The 19670-nt window shown below is 48.0% G+C and overlaps 7 protein-coding genes across 7 annotated transcripts; 4 read left to right on the top strand and 3 right to left on the bottom strand.

Moving 5' to 3' along the window:
* Positions 1-2498: 2498 nt before the first annotated feature.
* BP5553_06169 (uncharacterized protein) lies at positions 2499-6297 on the top strand (the record flags this gene model as incomplete). The annotated part of the gene is made up of 3 exons (XM_032014792.1): positions 2499-3076; positions 3127-4455; positions 4503-6297. 3 exons carry the CDS (start codon positions 2499-2501, stop codon positions 6295-6297), a joined length of 3702 nt encoding a protein of 1233 aa, XP_031869473.1.
* A 2189-nt stretch (positions 6298-8486) lies between these two features.
* BP5553_06170 (DnaJ-domain-containing protein) lies at positions 8487-9320 on the bottom strand (the record flags this gene model as incomplete). Its single annotated transcript, XM_032014793.1, has 3 exons — positions 8487-9105; positions 9177-9237; positions 9293-9320. The coding sequence occupies 3 exons, from the start codon at positions 9318-9320 to the stop codon at positions 8487-8489; spliced, it is 708 nt and encodes a 235-aa protein (XP_031869474.1).
* A 609-nt stretch (positions 9321-9929) lies between these two features.
* BP5553_06171 (Uncharacterized protein) lies at positions 9930-10715 on the top strand (the record flags this gene model as incomplete). The annotated part of the gene is made up of 2 exons (XM_032014794.1): positions 9930-10236; positions 10306-10715. 2 exons carry the CDS (start codon positions 9930-9932, stop codon positions 10713-10715), a joined length of 717 nt encoding a protein of 238 aa, XP_031869475.1.
* A 456-nt stretch (positions 10716-11171) lies between these two features.
* On the bottom strand, positions 11172-12979 carry BP5553_06172 (uncharacterized protein; the record flags this gene model as incomplete). The annotated part of the gene is made up of 2 exons (XM_032014795.1): positions 11172-12389; positions 12455-12979. The coding sequence occupies 2 exons, from the start codon at positions 12977-12979 to the stop codon at positions 11172-11174; spliced, it is 1743 nt and encodes a 580-aa protein (XP_031869476.1).
* Positions 12980-14217: 1238 nt separating this feature from the next.
* On the top strand, positions 14218-15582 carry BP5553_06173 (putative ERJ5 Endoplasmic Reticulum located J-protein; the record flags this gene model as incomplete). The annotated part of the gene is made up of 3 exons (XM_032014796.1): positions 14218-14290; positions 14398-15275; positions 15328-15582. The coding sequence occupies 3 exons, from the start codon at positions 14218-14220 to the stop codon at positions 15580-15582; spliced, it is 1206 nt and encodes a 401-aa protein (XP_031869477.1).
* A 2149-nt stretch (positions 15583-17731) lies between these two features.
* Positions 17732-18092, bottom strand: BP5553_06174 (Uncharacterized protein; the record flags this gene model as incomplete). The annotated part of the gene is made up of 3 exons (XM_032014797.1): positions 17732-17855; positions 17931-17962; positions 18015-18092. 3 exons carry the CDS (start codon positions 18090-18092, stop codon positions 17732-17734), a joined length of 234 nt encoding a protein of 77 aa, XP_031869478.1.
* A 266-nt stretch (positions 18093-18358) lies between these two features.
* Positions 18359-19379, top strand: BP5553_06175 (Uncharacterized protein; the record flags this gene model as incomplete). Its single annotated transcript, XM_032014798.1, has 4 exons — positions 18359-18373; positions 18421-18660; positions 18714-18749; positions 18798-19379. The coding sequence occupies 4 exons, from the start codon at positions 18359-18361 to the stop codon at positions 19377-19379; spliced, it is 873 nt and encodes a 290-aa protein (XP_031869479.1).
* Between the last annotated feature and the right edge of the window lie 291 nt (positions 19380-19670).

Below are 19670 nucleotides of genomic sequence, written 5' to 3' on the forward strand. Positions count from 1 at the left end.
CAAATAGCTTATCGAAAGCATATGTCACTACCAACACTAATGCACTTAATAGAGACACTCAACATCCTATCTGGGGAATTACTATAGCATGTTCCCACAAATCGTGGGAGTAGGAGCATTTAGGAGCTGGCGGCTAAATAAACAAGAAATTAAGGGCAAAGTAAAACGTACGATATTCTCCACTTGCAGGTCTGAGGGGAAATATTCGACCATTTCCCTTTGTGTCCTAAACCAGTATTTAACAACCACCCCAATCTCTAGGAAGGCTAGATTTTCCAACAGTTAGTGAGTGTTGCTTGACCCTATACCTTCCATGTAGGGAGAGGCCAGGCGGTTATGGCGTTACAAGACTAGGAATACGATACCGCTGTGCGTTGAACCCGCAAAACCAATGATAAAAACCGGGAAATGAAATATAAAGCATGCTCGAAGAGTTATGAACTGGTCCGTGAAATACCAATCGGACTGAAAGGCTGAAGATGCTTTGGAAATGTTCTTACACGTATAGGTATGTTTCCAGCATCTACATCGAGCTAGATGTAATTTCTCCATCACGAAAAGGTTATCGTGGGATACGATTTGGGTATACGGGCCATGATCGCATTGGCGCCTACACACCAAGGTCTCGAGGTTAGCATTGCATTTTGACAAATAATTAAGGAGTATGTGGAAAGAAGAATAGATCTCCTTAACCAGGAATTTTCTCCGAGGCTGACTGACCTTCTACGAGTAGTGAGGACTTCTGCTGCTGTGCAACTAGGAGCAGTGGGAGCTGATCGATGACGAGCGGAGCCAATATTTTACGGTACTTCTGCGGGGAATTGGAGACATTTGCTAGGGGATATTAAGACTTCTGCTTACCTGGAACCTAGCTATTTCTTCTTCGGGGTCATAGACCAAGTGTTCCTAAAATCGGTTCTTGAAGCCCGCACTAGAGGGTGTCAGACTGTGGTTTCCTATAAAAGCCCCAAAATCGACGTTATTCGGCGGCATGATACAGGGCAAATACAAAATGTCTATCTAGATAGGACACTTACGCAATTTTCCTCACTGTATCCGCAAAAAGTTCTTCCCGAAAAACCATCGCAAATGTTATGCCGCTCCTCGACATTTTCAAACCGTCCCATGAATTACTATTGTTACTACCTACAAAACATAAGAGTAAGAGTATGTCTCAAGAGCTAGGTGCTAAATAAAAAGGGAATTATGAGTGAAATATGACCTATCTATATATAGCATGGCCCAATACCCTCCTCAGTGGCCCCTATTTTGCTCCCGCTAAGTAAAGCCTCTTCGAGTCCGTCTAACTTCTGGTGGAGATCAAGAACGACGCTGCACATGTTATTAAATCCTCAAGTAGTGGCATACTTTGGGAGGCATCGAAACTTGCTGAGCCTTGTGTCCAATGTAAAGTAAAGTCTCCCCCTTGCGTTCTGAAGGCCTTTGTTCTCAAGATCCGCACGCTCTTTCAGAAGTCTTTGGATATGTATAATGTAGCCGAATCAGATTAGATTCTTGGTTTCCGGGTTGAGAAGCCCGCTGGGTAAGACATCTAGTACTAATGAGCACTATCTGAACAGAGTTCTCTCAAGACTCACGGCAGTCATACTAGAAAGCATCCAAGGGAGCATACTATCAAGAAGGAAAAATATTAACAGGAATTCACCCTCGGGTTATGCGTATGGTTTGGTCAGATGGGACAATAGTATGTCTAGCTTTGGTGAGCAAGAGTCGTTCCTATAGCCTAGGCATCTGAGATACTTACCCTGTGTTGTTCCCGCCCTGAGCACGACACACTAGCAAATTCTCAGGGCATAGGATATTATAAATTTACCTTTTCCCTCATCGCCCTGTATATTTCAGTGCCCATCCTGGGAGCTGCATAACAGAGAAATATTACCCATTGCGAGCCAAGTACGACACTTATTCCCATCTCCAGGTGCACAAGGACGAATTAGAAAATGAATAACGTCATAGATACTATGTTAAAGTGGAAACAAGGTAAAGTTCTAGGGGGTTAAAATAAATCAGAAGGGTAGATATAGTGGTAAAGTGCTTTTCAATTGCTATAGGTCCAGATGTTTCGCTAGGTAGGCAAAGCAGATCAGCGTTCGATTATATCTATATAATACTGGAAAATTAAGGACATCTTATGAATTAATTAGCAAGAATCCTGCGTGACTTGAAGGGTAAAAATACATATTGTTTGTACCTCGAATGTATTGTCGCAAGAAGTTCAAAATGAGTCTTAATGAGTGTTGATGGTGGGGTAGCTCTGACGTTTGTCGGAGAACTGTCGCGGGGCTTCTGGAAGGACGGAAGTAAAGAAGCCGGGCGGTGAGATGTCGAGGATTCTGCCATGACAGTTGTATCAGCTCTACAACCACAAGCCAACATTTCGTGGAGCACAAACAACCAATGCAATGATACCAGCAATCGAAATTCCAAAATGCCCCCGGATCTTCAGTTTGATATAGCTCTTTCCTCAACAGCTAAGCATGTCTATCCGCGTTCTGCTCTGCGAATATCCCCAGCGGTCGATTGCCCTGGTGACACCCTCCAACGCCCTCATATTCCGAAACAATCCTCCGGGTCATGACCCCGTAACAAATGACTCGCACACCTCTTTCCAGTCTCTACCACGCCGAAGCTCTACAGATAGCACCGGTCCTTCACGGTGCATGGTGGAATTTTTAGACCTCGCTTCAGCAAATCTCAGCGACTTTCGAACCTTAAGTCCGTTGCCAGTCCACGGCACCCTCGGGTTAATAACCATCAACAACGATATCTTCATCTCCGTGGTCACAAATTGTCACAAGGTTGCTGTTGTCAGACCGGGGGAGACAGTTGAGAGGATCCAGGGCGTAGAATTCTACTGCTTGAATAGCTCCGACTACGATCATGTATTCAGCGACGGTCTCGATCCATATTCGACAGAGAACCAGGACTATGGCCAGAATCTCAACCACCGAGAGTCATTGCTGGAGCATCCATGTACCGAGCTGAAGAAGATGCTTGGCAATGGGAGCTTTTACTATAGCACGGATTTTGATCTCACAAATAGATTACAGGATCGGTATGGGAGGACCTATCTGCACATAATCGTTTGCTAAAACAGTCATATAGATCCGGAGAAACGTCCGCCTTCGATATAGATAATCTTGACGAGTCTTTCCTCTGGAACTCCTACATGATCAGCCCACTGGTCAAGTTCAGATCTAGACTTGTTGAACATGAAAGGCGGGCGTTGGACAACTCGAGGATACTTACCTCTGCTATACGAGGCTTTGTTCTCACAATCACCATACCTTCTTCTTCTGCGCCTTTACGAACCACACGAACCGGTCTCCCATCGACCCTTACTCTAATATCACGATTGTCATGTCGCAGAGCTGGAACAAGATTCAATAGTAGAGGGATAGATGATGATGGGAACGTAGCAAATTCCGTGGAATCCGAGACTATATATTGGAGCCCATCTGCTGAACCATCTGATCCTACCACAAATGAAAGGCCTGCAAGTGTCTGTTTCTCCTACGCGCAGATCAGAGGCTCCGTTCCAGTCTTCTGGGAACAAGCAGCCGGTTTGATCCCCGGCCAGCAAAAGATCACCATCACGCGATCGGCTGAAGGGACTCAACCTGCCTTTGATAAGCACTTTGGAGAGTTGGAGCAAGCCTATGGTGCGGTGCACATTATAAACCTCCTTAGTGAGACCAAACCAGGCGAGGCGGAGTTAACCAACCTCTATAGATATGCAACAAGACACTGTCCCCTTAATCAGCCCGGGGAGGAAGGTGGGCAAGGTCGCGAGCTTCTGAGAGAGACGGAGTACGATTTCCATGCGGAAACGAAAGGGCCAAATGGGTACGAGGCAGCTATGATGATTCGTAGACTCATTGAGCACTCAGCCGATGGGTTCGCCTATTACTTGTCAGAAGATATCGAAGACCCTGCAGATGACTCCCTTGGAAAGGCCCATCGAAGAACTGTTGTCCTATTACAACAGGAGGGCGTCTTCCGAACGAACTGCCTTGATTGTCTGGATAGGACCAATCTGATCCAAACAATCATCTCTCAGATGGCCGTCGAGTCTTTTCTTAGTCACCGAGGAGTATCAGCAGCCTCCGACTTTTGGATGCGCCATTCGACCCTGTGGGCGGATAACGGTGACGCCTTGTCAAGGATTTACGCTGGAACGGGCGCACTTAAGTCTTCTTTCACAAGGCACGGGAAAATGTCCTTGGCTGGAGCTATCGCAGATGCGCGAAAGAGCGCAACCCGACTATACATTAACAATTTTACGGATAAAGCGCGTCAGAATACGATTGATATGCTCCTAGGGAGGCTGGTTGGACAGGCCCCTGTTCATCTGTTCGATCCTATCAATGACTATGTGATGGCTGAGCTCGCAAAGCGGAGCGCGGAGTACCAGTCTTCGGAGACGATCAACATGTACGTTACTTCATATGGCAGCTATCAAATACTAACTATTTATGTAGATGGTGTGGGTCTTTCAACTTGAATGGTCAGACTACGGGAATTGATCAAGATTTATCATCTTGGCTATGTCCTGATGTTGGACCATCCCAGCAACAACCAGAAATCGTAGCTGTTGGATTTCAAGAGATTGTTGAGCTTAGTCCGCAACAAATCATGAACAGCGATCCCACACGGAAGCAAGCTTGGGAAAGAGCCGTTAAGAAGACATTGAACAAGCATGCTCGATCAGCTGGCAGTGACCACTATGTGCTTTTGCGGAGTGGACAACTTGTTGGCGCTGCACTGTGCATCTTCGTCAAAGCCTCAGTCCTACGGAAGATAAAAAATGTTGAGGGGAGTGTCAAGAAAACTGGAATGTCTGGGATGGCCGGAAACAAGGGCGCTGTTGCTATTAGGATGGATTACGCCAACACGCATATCAGTTTTGTGACGGCCCATCTAGCTGCAGGATTCTCGAATTACGAGGAAAGAAATCGCGATTATGCTACCATACATCATGGTCTAAGATTCCAGAGAAATCGAGGTATTGATAATCACGATACCGTCATCTGGATGGGCGATTTTAATTATCGGATCGGTCTCGGGCGAGAGAAAGTGATTGATCTCATCAAGATGGGAGACCTGGAGACATTGTATGAAAATGATCAACTTAACCTGCAAATGGTAGCCGGCCTCACTTTCCCGTACTACTCGGAATCGAGGATTACATTCTCTCCGACCTATAAATACGATCTCGGAACTGATAACTTCGACTCCTCGGAGAAGGCTCGTATACCGGCTTGGACTGACCGTATCCTCCGCAAAGGCACCAATCTCCGCCAGATAAACTACAATACGGCACCTCTTCGATTTTCAGATCATCGGCCAGTATATGCTACGTTCCAATGCACTGTAAGCATAATTGACGAAGATCTCCGCGAATCTCTCAGCCGGGAGATATATGAGAGGCGACGCATTGGGCTAGGAAACCCAGGTCTGAATAGTGGCAGCGATGATAGTAGCGATGATGATCTTATTGATTACGACCCAATAGAGCCGGGTTTACCACCCGCAAGCTCGGACCGACGAAAGTGGTGGCTGGATAATGGACAGCCTGCAAGATCTACTATCAGCCCACCACAGCCAGGCTTTGTACCGAATCCTAATCGGCCTTCAAATCCTTTTACTCCCACTGATGAACCGGACTGGGTAACTGTCCCTCGAGCACAAGCCTCTCAAAATAAGATTAATACGACATTTGCACCACCTCCACCAAATCCTCGTCCTTCTACAAACGGAACACGAATTCTCCCACCTCCTTTCAATCCGGCAACGCAATCAATACAAGCTTTAACTCGTAACCTCTCACAGTCTTCTATAAAAAGCCATTCTCCTTCCAATACTGACCGCCGCCGATCAACCTCTACAACTAACTCATCCTCAAAAAAGGCACCACCACCAGTAGCTCGTAAACCTGTCCATCTCACCTCCACGCCATCCCCCAACGCCTCCCCAATAATTCCCCGCTCATCACAGCCTCCGCCACAACCACCGCGGCCCACAGCGGGTGTTAATACAGGCTTTCCTCCGCCCCCAAGACGAGCAACTACCGCGGCTTCGACCAGGAAAGATAACAGTACTCCTCCTCCGCCTCCCTCACAACCTAGAAGACCTAAAGCCGCTCCAACGAGGGGATTGGAGGATGACGATGAAAGTGAAAAACCTGGTTTGCCGCCTAGAAGACCCACTGATTTGCTGGCTGGTGATGGTGAGGAACTCGGGCTTAGTGGATGGGTGGCTTTGAAGCCAAATTGAATGGCTTCATCTCTTTTACCTCTAGAGGTTGTTTGGAAATGAAATAACATGTTGGTGGAGTTTTCTTACGAGCACGGGCAATCCAATTTCCTAGGGTTGATTTTACGAATTTCAGGCTGGAACTTGAAAATGGCAGGTGTTTAGAATTTTGCAAGGAATGGGAAAATGGGACAGGGCAGCAAGAGAAATATATTTGATGAATGTCATTTGGTAGATAACCTGGATAGATAAATGATTAAAATGATACATGAGGGTTTCTTGTTGGTTGCATAGGGGTGTGCTATTCATGATTTGATGTCTCTAAGTAATGCGGAGAGGGCTTGTATAGGCACACGTTGTAGTTTGAACGAGTATATAAGGGGTGGCTCGCACCTTGCCAGATAATTTCTATTGCATATCGAACTCTTGAAGAGGAGAGATTTGTAGCACATCGCACTTAGAAAAAGTGGGATTTGTCGCACTTCGCAACTTTAACGAGAAGTATTGTCGCATATCGTACTTTTGAGGAAGCCTTCTTTTGTCGCAAGTCGCACTCTACGAGGAGAAGTTTGTCGCACTTCGCACCTTTAATAAGAAACATTGTCGCATATCGCACTGCTAGGGTGGAAGCTAGTCGGAAGGCAACGAAATAGACGTTTATTGTGCATTGCAGCTTCAAAGGGTGAAAACAAGGAGGGTGGTAGAGAGACACTCTCCTCCATTTCCTGCACATCACATTTCTAAGGTGGAGTGGATAGAGAGGAAGCAGGTTGAAGTATAGAGTATTTCAAGAGTAATAGCAAGCAGTGCATAGTAGACGTGTTCTGGCTATGTATATGAAAGAAGTGGCATAAGTTCTGAAAGCCACTTAGACTTGACGTGGTCAATTGTTAACTTATAACTAAGTGTCTTGATCATGGTGGGGTGATGTTGAAGTGTAATCCTTTGGAAGAGTTAAAGGCAATTGTGCCAAACAAGATATCCCTTCGTCGTAGATAGAGTAGTACGGGGTAACAGCTGGCCTACATACTTATCGCAAGGAAAGCTTTAATCAGTGCTGCCGCCTTCGGGAAATTGAAATCTTGCCATGTATCGGCACTTCTAAGGGGTGGGAAAGAAGGGTAGTTGAAATTATCTATATTTGGGGATAATCTATAGAGAGTCCCGGAATTAGATGTATGTTTGAACTACAAACGAAGGGAATGGCTGGCCTTGGCCAGACCTAAGGCGGTATTCAGGTAATTGACACATATGCAGCGAGGGCAGTGTAATAAGGGCAGTCACATGCCTACCTCCCTGCCCCATTTCTACCTACGCCATATAAATCAAAATAAGCGATTTTGGTATTAAGGAAGACAACAGGCGGCTACTTGGCTAAGTGGCTCAGGTCGAATTGTCTTCTGGAGAGGATCGATAGGCCCAAAAAACGACAAAAGACAACAAAACGCGGCAAGAGATGTAGGCATTCGACACCGGGTCGAACTCTTTTGCTTCCCGAGTATACGATAATGTTTTTGAATTTTTTCCTCCACCTGGCCTTTGTGACTGATTTTAAGACATTTTTTGTTTTATATTTCGCCTATTGTGGGGCTGTTGCGAGTTGGCGACGGCCACTCCACACTCGAATGACATGGCTCCCAGCATACGCGCTTAAACTCTCTACAGCCTGTGTACATAATCAGCCTCTGTGACAGTATTTGGCAAGGAAAGTACTTGCCTTCGCCAACTGCCGTTATAGCTTGAGCAATATTGCTATGGCATGGAATTCAAGCAACGCGTAATCGAGCTCGATATCAACCGCGACTCTAGTTTAGTAGGCAACATAAGTGGTAGTATGAAAGCTAACTAGGGGTGTTATGGTATATTGAGACCACTTATAAACAGAGCATCGTAATCGATTAAGCCTAGGGAGCGCTCTCTAATATGGCCGCGTGTGGTTGAGTTAAGGGAACTATAGAACAGGGATTAGTCAAATCGTAAGCCGTGTTTATATAGAGGGAAGCGTACCATAATATACCCTTTTAGCTGATTGCTCCAGGGGGGGGGGGGGGGGTTAGCAGCATAATGCTAGCTCAAATTTGCTATGGATATCTATCTAACGCATAAACCACTACCTACCTGTCCTTCTAACTAGAAATCTTGTTACGTTATCAAAATCAGTCCTCAACGCCAACCTAGCACCAACGCCCTGTCCAGAGCCATGGCTTTAGTTATCCGCTAACAGCATGACTGAAGACCTTTGCTGCAAGCCGGCTGAGCAACTGCATCTTTGCTCCCTGGTCAAGTTGCTGGAACACCTCGTATACACTCTTCCCTTTCGCATCCCTAATGGCCCCTAACCTATTCCCAGCCACAGCACCAGCCAACATGCCTGGGAAATTAGCCACAATAAAGCCCATAGTACCACCACTCAGTCCGCCCAAAACACTCCAAAACAACCCAGTGGGCCTTCCTCCATCTTCCGCCATACCCTCCTCCCTCAACATCTCCTCAAACACATCACCAAACTGCTCATTCTCAAATTTCTGCCCCTCTTCTCTATTCTTGCCGAATCCGAAGCTAGACCATGGGAAACCACCGGATGTAGATGCGTTGGGGCCAGGGTCTGGGATGTCTTCAGCTTCGTCGGAATCATAGGCTGTGGATGCGGTTGAGGCGCCGGTACCGAAGTCGAAGCCATAGGGTTTGCGGGCTTGGTCGTATTCTCTGCGGCGGCCGGGATCACTGAGGACATAGTAGGCTTCATTTATAAGTTGGAATTTGCGGGTTCGCGTGGCGCGTTCGGGGGAGTCGGCGGGGACGCGGTCTGGGTGCGTTTTCAGGGCTGCTCTGTAGGGTGATAGTGAGCAGCTGAGAGCAGATGATGAGGGGATAATGGGATCGTATTTTCTATTTCTTACTTCTTGTAGGCATCGCGGATTTGCTGTTGGGTTGCTGCCGAGGTGATTCCTAGGGCCGCATCTTTGAGACATCTGTTAATATCTTGCTTGGAAAGGGACAAGGCCGAACAGCTTACAATAATCTATGGCAGTATCTCCGGCCATGGTCGCAGAACAATGTTTTCTTCGGGATATAGATAGACAGAGATGAGAGTGGAGATGAAGAAGTTAAGGGTATGTTTAAACAGGAAGATACACCTTGTGCCTTTAGACTCGTGGGAATCTGGCCAACTCCCAACTCCCACGTTCAAGTTGTCTTGATGTCTCAACGAGGTGCGGTGTGCGTCATAGTATCCAGGTTTCGCACCGCCACTGTGGCTGCAATGGGCCACGCTTCCGTCCCGAGGTTACCCCGGCCAGCCCCTCCGAACAAAGATCACGTGTATACGTTCCCCTTTTCCTCACCCGATGCTGCCTCAGGCACATAAACCCCTAATCCCTAATCCTTCCCAGCCCCTCTAATAAACGGCGGTGAAGCTAAAGGAGAAGCTACTCGGTACCTCCTCGACCTCTCATATCTTGCTGCACTGTGTGCACCATCTTCCACTGAGAGAAGCGCAAGCTATCTCACTGCATTGAGATCAATTCCTCACGAGCCCCGTCGCAGCCAGCCTCAATCGTCCCTCCCAAACTTATACCTCAGCCTCAATAAACAGTTAATAAGAACGCAATCAAGTACTTGCCATCTATAGCTTCCCCTTCCCAACCTTCATCATGGGCTGGTTTGATGGGAGCTCCTCCCACTCCCACAAGCGTTCGCACTCACGCGATAGCAAACACCACCACCACAGCAGCAAGCACCGTCACTCCTCGCCCTCAATCTTCGGCGGCGACTCTAAACACGATAGGCACCATAGCTCCTCCCGATCTATCTTTGGAGGCAGCGATCACCACAAACACAACAAATCAACCTCCTCATTCTTTAGCCTCGGCGGCGGGGATAGTCATAAGCATAGCTCCTCGCGGTCGATCTTTGGTGGTGGTGACCCAAAGAGGAACTCGAGCAGGTCCTCTTTCTTTGGTAAGCCTATCGCTCACTGCTCTTATCGAGTTGTCCCTGTAGTTATATAGGTATTAATACTTGCAATAGCACCCTTCGGAGGCGGCAATCGCTCTTCTTCATACTACAAACGCAGCCCCCGAGGCGGCTACCTAAAGCGCATCTACTCAAAACTGCGTCATCTCCTCCGCGATCTCATCTACTACATGAAGCGACACCCCGTCAAAGTCTTCATGCTCGTTATAATGCCTTTGATTACAGGCGGAGCTTTGACGGGTTTGCTGGCCAAATTCGGATTGAGGATGCCGGCCGGCCTTCAGAAGATGTTTGGCGTGGCGGGTGGTGGTAGTGGTGGTGGGATGGGAGGTGGTGGGAGGGAGTGGGAGAGAAGTAGCATGCAAGCAGAGGGCCCGCTTGGTGCTATGGGCGGCATTGGTGGGGCTATGAATGCCATGGGTGGCATTGGAAGTGCCGTTAAAATGGCCAAGATGTTTATGTGAGGTGGAAAAATTTATCAATCAAGATGATTCTATGGTTCTTGGAGTTTTTTTTTGGATGGGATGGATACCAGATATTAGGATTCCCTACTGGGTGGCTATATTGATCATTCGCTTCTTTCGTTGGCATATTGGATGGAAAACGGCCCTCGTTGTTAACGAAAGACATGTATGTTCGGATGATATATGATACGATACGATATGGCATGCTCATCATTTACTGTTTCAACAGAGTTGTCGTCGCCTTTTGATAAACTTGAGATCTATCAGGATTTGCAACCAAATAAGTGTCAGATTTAAAGGGAGGCATCATGGGCGGGTGTTATGTTTCAATTGGAGTTTACAATTAGAACCAAACTCGATACGTTAACGCAAAGCAATTCATTAAAAGGGAATAATAAGCTAAGTCTATATACGTTGCTATTGATGCAAATGAAGAAAGCAGGGGCTTTAGGTCTATTATCTCTTCCCTTTTTTCTTTCCACTGCTCACTGGCTTTCTACTGACAGTCCTCTCCCTTTCGGGGCCCCGCTCCTCCACAAAAACCTGCACTCCATTTCCCAAGTCATCGCTGTCATCATCATCCTCCGAAGTAGCTGCGGCAAGATCATCACGGTAGGTATCTCTCAACCGCAGAGCAGGATCGGAACCTGAAGACCTGGCTGCAGCAGGATAGCTGGTTCCGAAGGGTGGACTGCGTCGAAGGGAGGAGTAGGAGACTTCAGGAGGACCAGAAACGATGCGACGCCCTTGTTGCATGTATTGCTGGGGTATAGGTGGTGGCTGCTCAGAGGTTTGATATTCGAAAGGGTCGACCGGGAAGGATTGAGAGGAAACCGAGCTTCGTCGGGAGCTGCCCGGAATCCAGTCTTCATCGTCCGGTAAGGGGCGGCGGGAGCTAGTACTTGAGGATGAGGTCGGACGCATACCATCAGAAAAGTGGCGGGGTATTTGTCCTGTTTGATATGATGATGATGGGCGCCCTGTGCCCTGGAGCTGTTGAGAAGATGCGGACCGAGGACGGGAAGGAGAGTTTCGGGTCGCTGCTTGTACCGGGTAGTAGCCTACCGGGGCATATGTGAGACCGTCGGGTCCCTCAATTAAGCCAGGTGGATTTGGAGGTTCTTCCAGCCTAGATTTGGCCCTCTTCCGACCACTGGGTTCTCCAGTAAGTGGTACGGTTATCAAACTGCGGTCACTCCGCCGTTTCTTTTCAGTTCCACTCCCACCACTCGAACGGCTTTCTTTCTTTGCTTTGGTATTCGAGGCTTGCATCCGCTTGCGTCTCTTCTCCAAAGCATCCAACTCATCTTGATTAAGTTTCACCTCCCGTTTTCCTTTTTCCTGGGCGCGGCGAATCCGACGAAGCGCAGATTGTACAAGCGCTTCCTCCTTGTCCCGGAGAGCTATCTGCAATGCATTGGTCCCTTCATTTTCAGATTCTTCAGAGTCCTCTGAGGAGGACTCTCCGTCATCAAAAGCATAACCCCTTCTGGCCCTAGATTCCATGGCCAAGTCTATTCCAGTAAATTCAAGTGGATCGCTAGCAAATCGTTTTTTCCCAAAACTCAACCCAACGCCTTGTGTATCCGTATCATCACTATCAAGCTCCTCCACTCGATTCTCGTCCTCCCACAACGCTCGCTCTCGCTCCCACTGTTTTCGCCTCCTGCTCCCCTTCGCCCCTGGTGGTCTTCCCCATGAGGGCACAACTTTGGGAGATCGCGGCCGACCACCTAGACCGCCTCCCCAGAAAAAGCCTCATCGATCGGTTTGTCCATGAACGAGGCGTGTCCTAAAATGCTGACTCCGCTTGCGCCGATGAGCCAGAGGATAGTTGAAATTGGTGATGCAAAAATGCCAAGAGGAACGGCAACAACGAGCAGACCAGTGTAGAGTTGTGACGAGGTTGCACGGAGGAAGCCAATATCCAGATCACTGCCGTCGAGCTTTCCAATCCCCCACATGCCGCCAACAACGAGGATGATGACGAATAGGAGGAGGAAGTTGGTGAGCAAGCTATAGATACTCAACATGATAACGATGACGGCATAGTTGCTAGAGAAGTGTCCCAGGTTGTAGTTAACCCGCGACTGGACTTCGCCGAAGTTTGCAGGTTTCGAGAGCCTCTTTAGATCGAGAAACTCAGAGATCGGCTTGAGGTTGGCGAATCGGGATTTAATAGACTGGGCCCTCACGCTGGCAAACTTATCCGAGAGGTTAAGCCGTGACGTGAGGATGTCGACTGGGATTTGTATCCGGGACATTGTGCTGTGCTGAGATTGTAGATTGGGGGTTGTTTAGAATTGACACGGTGGAGATTGTGGAGTGCGGGAGGTGAGATGAGTTCGGCAAGTAAGGGAGGGAATTGTATTTAGAATACCCAGGCCTTTCTTTGTCTTTGTAGTTTTTGAATTTCAAGATCTGTTCAAAAATCGTCAGCACACTCGTCATCCCTGTAGGCAGCAAAAAATGTCCCCTGGCAACTGACCTCGTATTGAAGCTGAAAGCCCGCGGAGGGAACGCGTGGTGGTGTGTCCGTGTGGTTAAGGAATGCTGAGCAGTTAAGACGTAGGAGTAAACTAATACTTCGTAATTGAGGCGGTGATGGTGGGAGTGGCAATGGTAATGGTGGTAATAATGGTGATTGATGCTTCGGGGCTTTCAGGGGGAATTTAGTTAATCTCTAATCTGGCAGCTCCACCGGCTGCTCTGCACTCGAGCACCGCCGCTGCTGATCCGCGGACCCTAGTCCCAGCCAAGGGCGACAGCGATGCCTGAATTATAAATAGGCGGTCCACACGGGGCGCCGCAGCGCTGTTCCAGCTCCAGTTCAAGCGTCCCCTCTGGAATGGGGATGGGGATACCAGACGGGGAGGATGGGGATGAGAAGAAAGTGTAGAGAAGAGAGGAGGAGGAGGAGGAGGAAAGGGGAAAAGGGAATAAGGGAACAAGAGAAGAAGAAGAGGGACGGTGTGCGTGCCAGATATGCCGGTCACGGGAAGCGATTGCCGGTGAGCACAACACAGCGCAGCGCAGTGGGAACAGCAAAGCCAAAGCTGCTGCAGGCCAAGTGTCTTGAGACTGGATCCTGTAGGAGTTGCCACGCAACAGAAAGCAGAGTAAAGAAAAAAAAGTACGGAGCAGTACCAGTAAAGCAGAACAACAGCACCATTATTTGTGCTATCCTCCCAATTACCCCCAAAATAGCATATTGGTTGCGGAGGAAGCAAAGGCTATGCTCCGTACGACGTGCCCTCGGAGGCTCTATAGCCATAACCTATGTGTACATGTATCATAACTACGAAGGGTGAATCCATTCGCTAAGTCCTGCCAGTGAGGACCGACGTGAAAGTCACTTTAGCCAGAGCTGCGACACGGTAATCCTTGCATCTTCCACCCACGCCTTATTATCTCAAACCAAAAAAAAAGGTCCCCTTCTTCTAAGAAGACACATCAGCAGCGGCGCGGACCTTTCTCTGGTCTTCAAACCATACCGCCAACGATGAAGTTGTCCTTCCTTACTGCCGGCCTTCTGGCCTGCTCTATTACCGCTGTGGCAGCATGGAGCAAAGAAGGTGAGCAGAGCGGTCTTGACAGATCATGCGCTACTTGATCGTTGCTGCCCGATCTACTGCGCGTCAACTCTGCCCGGTTTCCATGCTAACTATCAATTGAACCATAGACCAAGAGATCTTCCGTCTGCGCGACGAGGTTGAAGCCTCCGAAGGCCCGGGTGTCACTTTCTACGACGTACTAAGCATCACCCCTTCCGCCAACCAAGACGACATCAACAAGGCCTACCGCAAGAAATCCCGTCTTCTGCATCCCGACAAGGTCAAGCAAAAGTTTATTGCAGACAAATCCACCGGCAAGAAGTCAAAGAGCAGCAAGCCAGGTGTGCATGTCTCCAAGGGCCCGTCCAAAGCCGAGATCAAGGCTGCGACCAAAGCTGCCAGCGATCGATTCGCGCGCTTGGGTATAGTGACCAACATCCTGCGAGGACCTGGCAGGGAGCGCTACGACCACTTCTTACACAATGGATTCCCGACTTGGAAAGGCACTGGCTACTACTATGCGCGATTCAGACCTGGTCTTGGTGCGGTGCTGGCCGGCTTGTTTGTCTTCGTGGGTGGTGGAGGGCATTGGCTTGCGCTGTACATGAGCTGGAAGAGACAGCAAGAGTTCGTCGGGAGATATATTAAGTTTGCCAGGCATGCTGCTTGGGGCGACAATTTGGGCATTCCAGGTGTGGATGGAGGCTCCGGAACCTCAACTCCTGCAGCAACTGGTGCCGAAGAGTCGGATCCGATGATGCAGCCCATGAACAGACGCCAACGCAGAATGCAGGAGAAGGATACCAGAAAGGATAAATCCGAGAAGAAGCCGAAGGGTATCAGAGCTGCCAAAGCATCACCTGCAGCAACTCCCCCCGTCGGTGCTACTGGGCCTAGGAAGCGAGTTGTCGCCGAGAATGGGAAGATTCTGGTCGTCGACTCGGTTGGTAATGTTTATCTTGAGCAGGTTGATGAGGATGGCGAGACCCATGAATTCTTACTAGACGTACGTTCTCCCTTTATTCCCTCTTGTAGCACACTTGACTAACTTGGCCCAGCCCAATGAGCTTTCCCAACCAACCCTGAAGGACACCGCCCTTTGGCGTATCCCTATCTGGGCCTATCACCGAGTTGCTGGCCGTTATATCCATGAATCCCCCAATGACGACGAGCTTCTATCTGAAGGAGAGCGGGAAGATACACCTCCATCCAGCAGCTCCAGCACCGGCGACTTTGAAGTCCTGGAGAAGGTCAAGACTACGGCGCAGAATGGGACAGGCAAGAGGAGCAAGAAGAGTGGCCGTGGACGGTAGAAAATCCATATTTCCGATGGCGTTCGGTTTGTAAGATACAATGGGAACTTGGACAGCATAGATAAAAGCCAATGATCATGTACTCTATAGGTGAATCGAGGGTGCCTTATTTAAAGCCTTGGCACTAGCAAAATACCTGTTCTTCAGCAATTCCTCGTACCTGCGTCTTCCTGTCCCCGAAAAAGCCACATTTGCCAGACCAAGACAAGGATCACTTAGTCGAGTCAAGTTGCTTTTAACCTTTCCAAACCCCCGCAACGGGTCTCTTCGACGCTATTAACGTTGCCAAGCGCTAGCCCTCTGCTATAAGCGTGTTCTTCTATCTTGTAACGCAAGGCATAGATGCCAACGCTCCACGGTTATGCGGTCATACTCGTGACAAGTGTCCGCACGCTTATGATCGTTTTGATACGGTATGCGACGAGTCCATTCCATGCTAAAGATTCCCAAGCCAGAGATGAGTAGTATAATATTTTCTTGCAGCGTTATCCTGTAGCTACGATAGGCATATTCACCAAGTCGACCGCAAATATAATATCCAATCTAGTGTCCTAATTTGCTACCAATTTATACGTCAAAGGGAGACGACGAAATCACTACTACAGGTCATCGAGGACCCGGGCCATCAATTCAAATCAGGATCCGCAACTACTACTAATGCGCTAGAAATCCCTTGTTTGTATATTACCTAGGTAGGATTCATAAAGAAAAATTACCCCATTTCAAATTTGGTTTTGCCGATTACAGTACCGAGGGTCGAACTGAGAAGCTGTTGTAATTTTTTGTCCACGTTTGTCAAATGTATAGTTACTATCAATATATATACTATGATGGATCGGAAACGCCCGTCTAGTAGGAATCGAATAGCGTCCTCGACTAGCATCTGCTACTTCTTGTATGGTGTTGAGATGGATAACTATGAAACCGTCCTTATTGAATTCGACGTTTGCATCATCGAGGTACGTCATGAAACCACTCACAATATCTGCGACCAAGCCAACGTGATGAAGGTTTTGCATCGAGGTACCCTTTGCTTCCTTCGATGTAGGTACTCTTTACACCACTTTAGATACCATATCATTTTCAGTTGCTTTATAATGGTAGTTGCTGTTTGCCTTTAATTGCCCTCTAACGCGTGTCGAGTACGGCCATTCAACCTTAAATGTTGTAAATTTGTAAGGCATCTCAAATATCCATTTGTATATAAAGCGTTATCAGCATATGTACATATACCGTACAGTACGGATGCCAAGAACTCTCAGAAGCCAGTATTCACTGTCTTCCCCTTTGAGCTTAGCTTCCCACACTGTATGTAGCTTTCTATCCCTGGAGAGCTTACCCCTCTAGACACCAGTGGCGGGACACCTCTGTTATTATTGCATGTAATCTCTCATTACCGTTGTCCGCTTCGTAAAAAGAGTCTCTCTCAAAGGAGTCCATACGCCATGCCGACATGTAACAGGATGCAAAACCCGCATCACCATCAACCAAATATGTAAATCACGCTCAAAAGCTTACTATAAATTCCAAAAGTGGACATATCGGCAAGTCCCATATCTGTCAGCTGCGTCAACTCTCAGCTAGTTATGTACATCTAGATGATTTTACACTATCAATACACGCTACCTATCCCGAGTATTCTAGAATTGCACTAGGTTTACCAAGTTAATGCTCTTTTGCCGTTGTCCAACAAGCGTGTCCGCAATGCCACCGTTATTAGATAGATTCCAAATGCCAATTGTGCCCTCCCTTCTTTCGAATCTATATCTATAACTGCGACCAAAGTTTGAAAACATTTTTTCCCGGCTCTGCTCAGATCAAGCAAGTATTCCGTTAGCGTTTAGCCCCATTTCTCCTACAATCGACGGGCCTGCATTGTGGGTGCGGCTAAAACTGGGGAACCACATATGTAAAGAGTTTAAAGGAAGGGGTAAACGCCGTGGCCTAGCCCTAGTCACGGTCGGAGAATTATCGAGCTAGTATTCGAGGTCGGTGGGTTGTTGGCAATGTCGATCCCCGATTCGTCCCCTTAAAATGTATGTAGATTCTACCCAGCCTCAGATCCGTGTCTTCCAGCTTGAGTAACTAGCCGCACGAGCGCTATCACAACAGTCACAATGTGTGCCCGGATCCTACTAATTCCTCGCTTTTAATGGATATCTTTGATGCCCGGGGAGGAATACATCTCAAGCTGCCTTTGCCCTTTGCGTAAGAGGTATTCGATCGCAGAAAAGTCCTTCTTGTCGAAATGAAGGTGTTTTTGGAATTCCTTCCTAGTGGCTTAGAGTTAGCCCATTTTTCCACGAAAATGTAAAATGAATAAATAAAAGCACAATCCTCTGGCTTACCTTGCGAAAGCCTCGAAGTGTGCCCGGGTACTCTATATATGGTCAGAATTAACCCGATAATGCGTTAATTTTCTTGGTACTCACCGCCGGTTTCTTCCTGCTCTCCCTCAGGCATTTGCGGTAGAGGGCCAGTACGTCTCTCTGCAACCCGGAGTACCTCATCGCAAATGATATCGTTGGAGGGATCTTTCAATCGCATACGCAAGCTTTGGTCACTATTGTTGACGTTGACAATAAAGTTTCGGTTCGGGAAGACTTGGGACGGAAAGTATTCCGAGAGGCACAGGGGCAGTGTGAGCCCCACTGCAGCCGAGGCAAACTGAACGTCCGTCGTCCTGAAAGCTACCCCTTTTCCTAGTCAAAAGTATAATAACTACTAAGACTTGGAAATATAAACTAAGAGTTGGAGCTATAAGTGTTTGAGCATAATGTCACTCTTTTCTGTAAGTGCAAGACCGCTTACACCCCGCTGCCCACTAAACCTTCACAGCGTTTGGTTAGATTCTTAGCCAAAGATGGCAAGACTTATTATGGGGATGCAATCCTACCAAAGGGGATAACGGACATTTCAAAAGCAAAACAAGCCAGAATTATACAAGGCGAGATATTCGGGAAGCACCGTGTTACCAATCAGATAGCCGACATCCGGAAGTTGCTATCGCCCTTAGCATTAGACGACGTGAAAACGGTGAGATGCCTAGGTCTCAATTATGAGAAGCATGCAAGAGAAGTAAGTTTAATTCCAAGATATCTAGATAAGAGATATATGCTGACTGTATTCAGTCAAATATGCCACTTCCCAAAAACCCTGTTCTATTTGTGAGTCGGTTTCCTCGAACCCGTATCAGGGGCCTTACATCCGTATAGTACAAACCCATCACCTCTCTCAGCGGCCCGACAGACCCAATTCCTATTCATCCTATTGCCCAAGAAGGCACGGGTTTAGATTATGAATGTGAGCTCGTCGCCATAATCGGTAAAGCCTGCTCCGACGTGCCAGAATCCAAAGCCCTAGACCACGTCTTGGGCTATGCTGTCGGTAACGACGTCTCCCATCGGGACTGGCAGCTCCAGGGTGGTGGTGGGCAATGGAGCCTTGGAAAGGGCTTCGATGGGTGGGCCCCCTATGGCCCAGGAATCGTAAGCACACAAGTGCTCCGTGATCCGCAAACTCTGCGCATCTCCACGAAGGTCAACGGGAGGACGATGCAGGACAGTAATACCGATGGTATGATCTTTAGTGTTGCGAAAACTATTGCGTTCTTGAGTCGGGGAACCACTCTTCTGCCTGGAGATTTGATTTTCACGGGCACGCCGGAAGGTGTAGGCATGGGAAGGAAACCGCAGCTCTGGTTGAAGGATGGTGATGTTGTAGAAGTTGAACTGGAAGGCGTTGGAACATGTGTCAACAAGATAGAGTTTACGAAAGTGGCTGGAGTCAAGTTGTAGCTTGAATAGGAATGTATGGAAGCATACCTACCTTACCACACATGAAGAGTTGAGTGAGCCTGACCTCGCCTCTAAGCTCGTTGACCAACCCAGGTCCACCAGCCCTCCCCTGGCCCAACGCTTAAATTCACTTTATCGCCTTTTTTGCCCACCGCCCACCGCCGCGTCCTCACAATACCAATATATTGCACAATAAGCGTTTGTGCCCTCACAACATAGCCCTTGTGAGCTCCTGTGGCTCACTTGACATCAAGTTCTACCCATAACTTTCGGTGTAACAATTAAGAATGA

This window comes from Venustampulla echinocandica (genome assembly GCF_003357145.1).
Source record: "Venustampulla echinocandica strain BP 5553 chromosome Unknown scaffold_3, whole genome shotgun sequence".
In the NCBI taxonomy this organism is placed as follows: Eukaryota; Fungi; Ascomycota; class Leotiomycetes; order Helotiales; family Pleuroascaceae; genus Venustampulla; species Venustampulla echinocandica.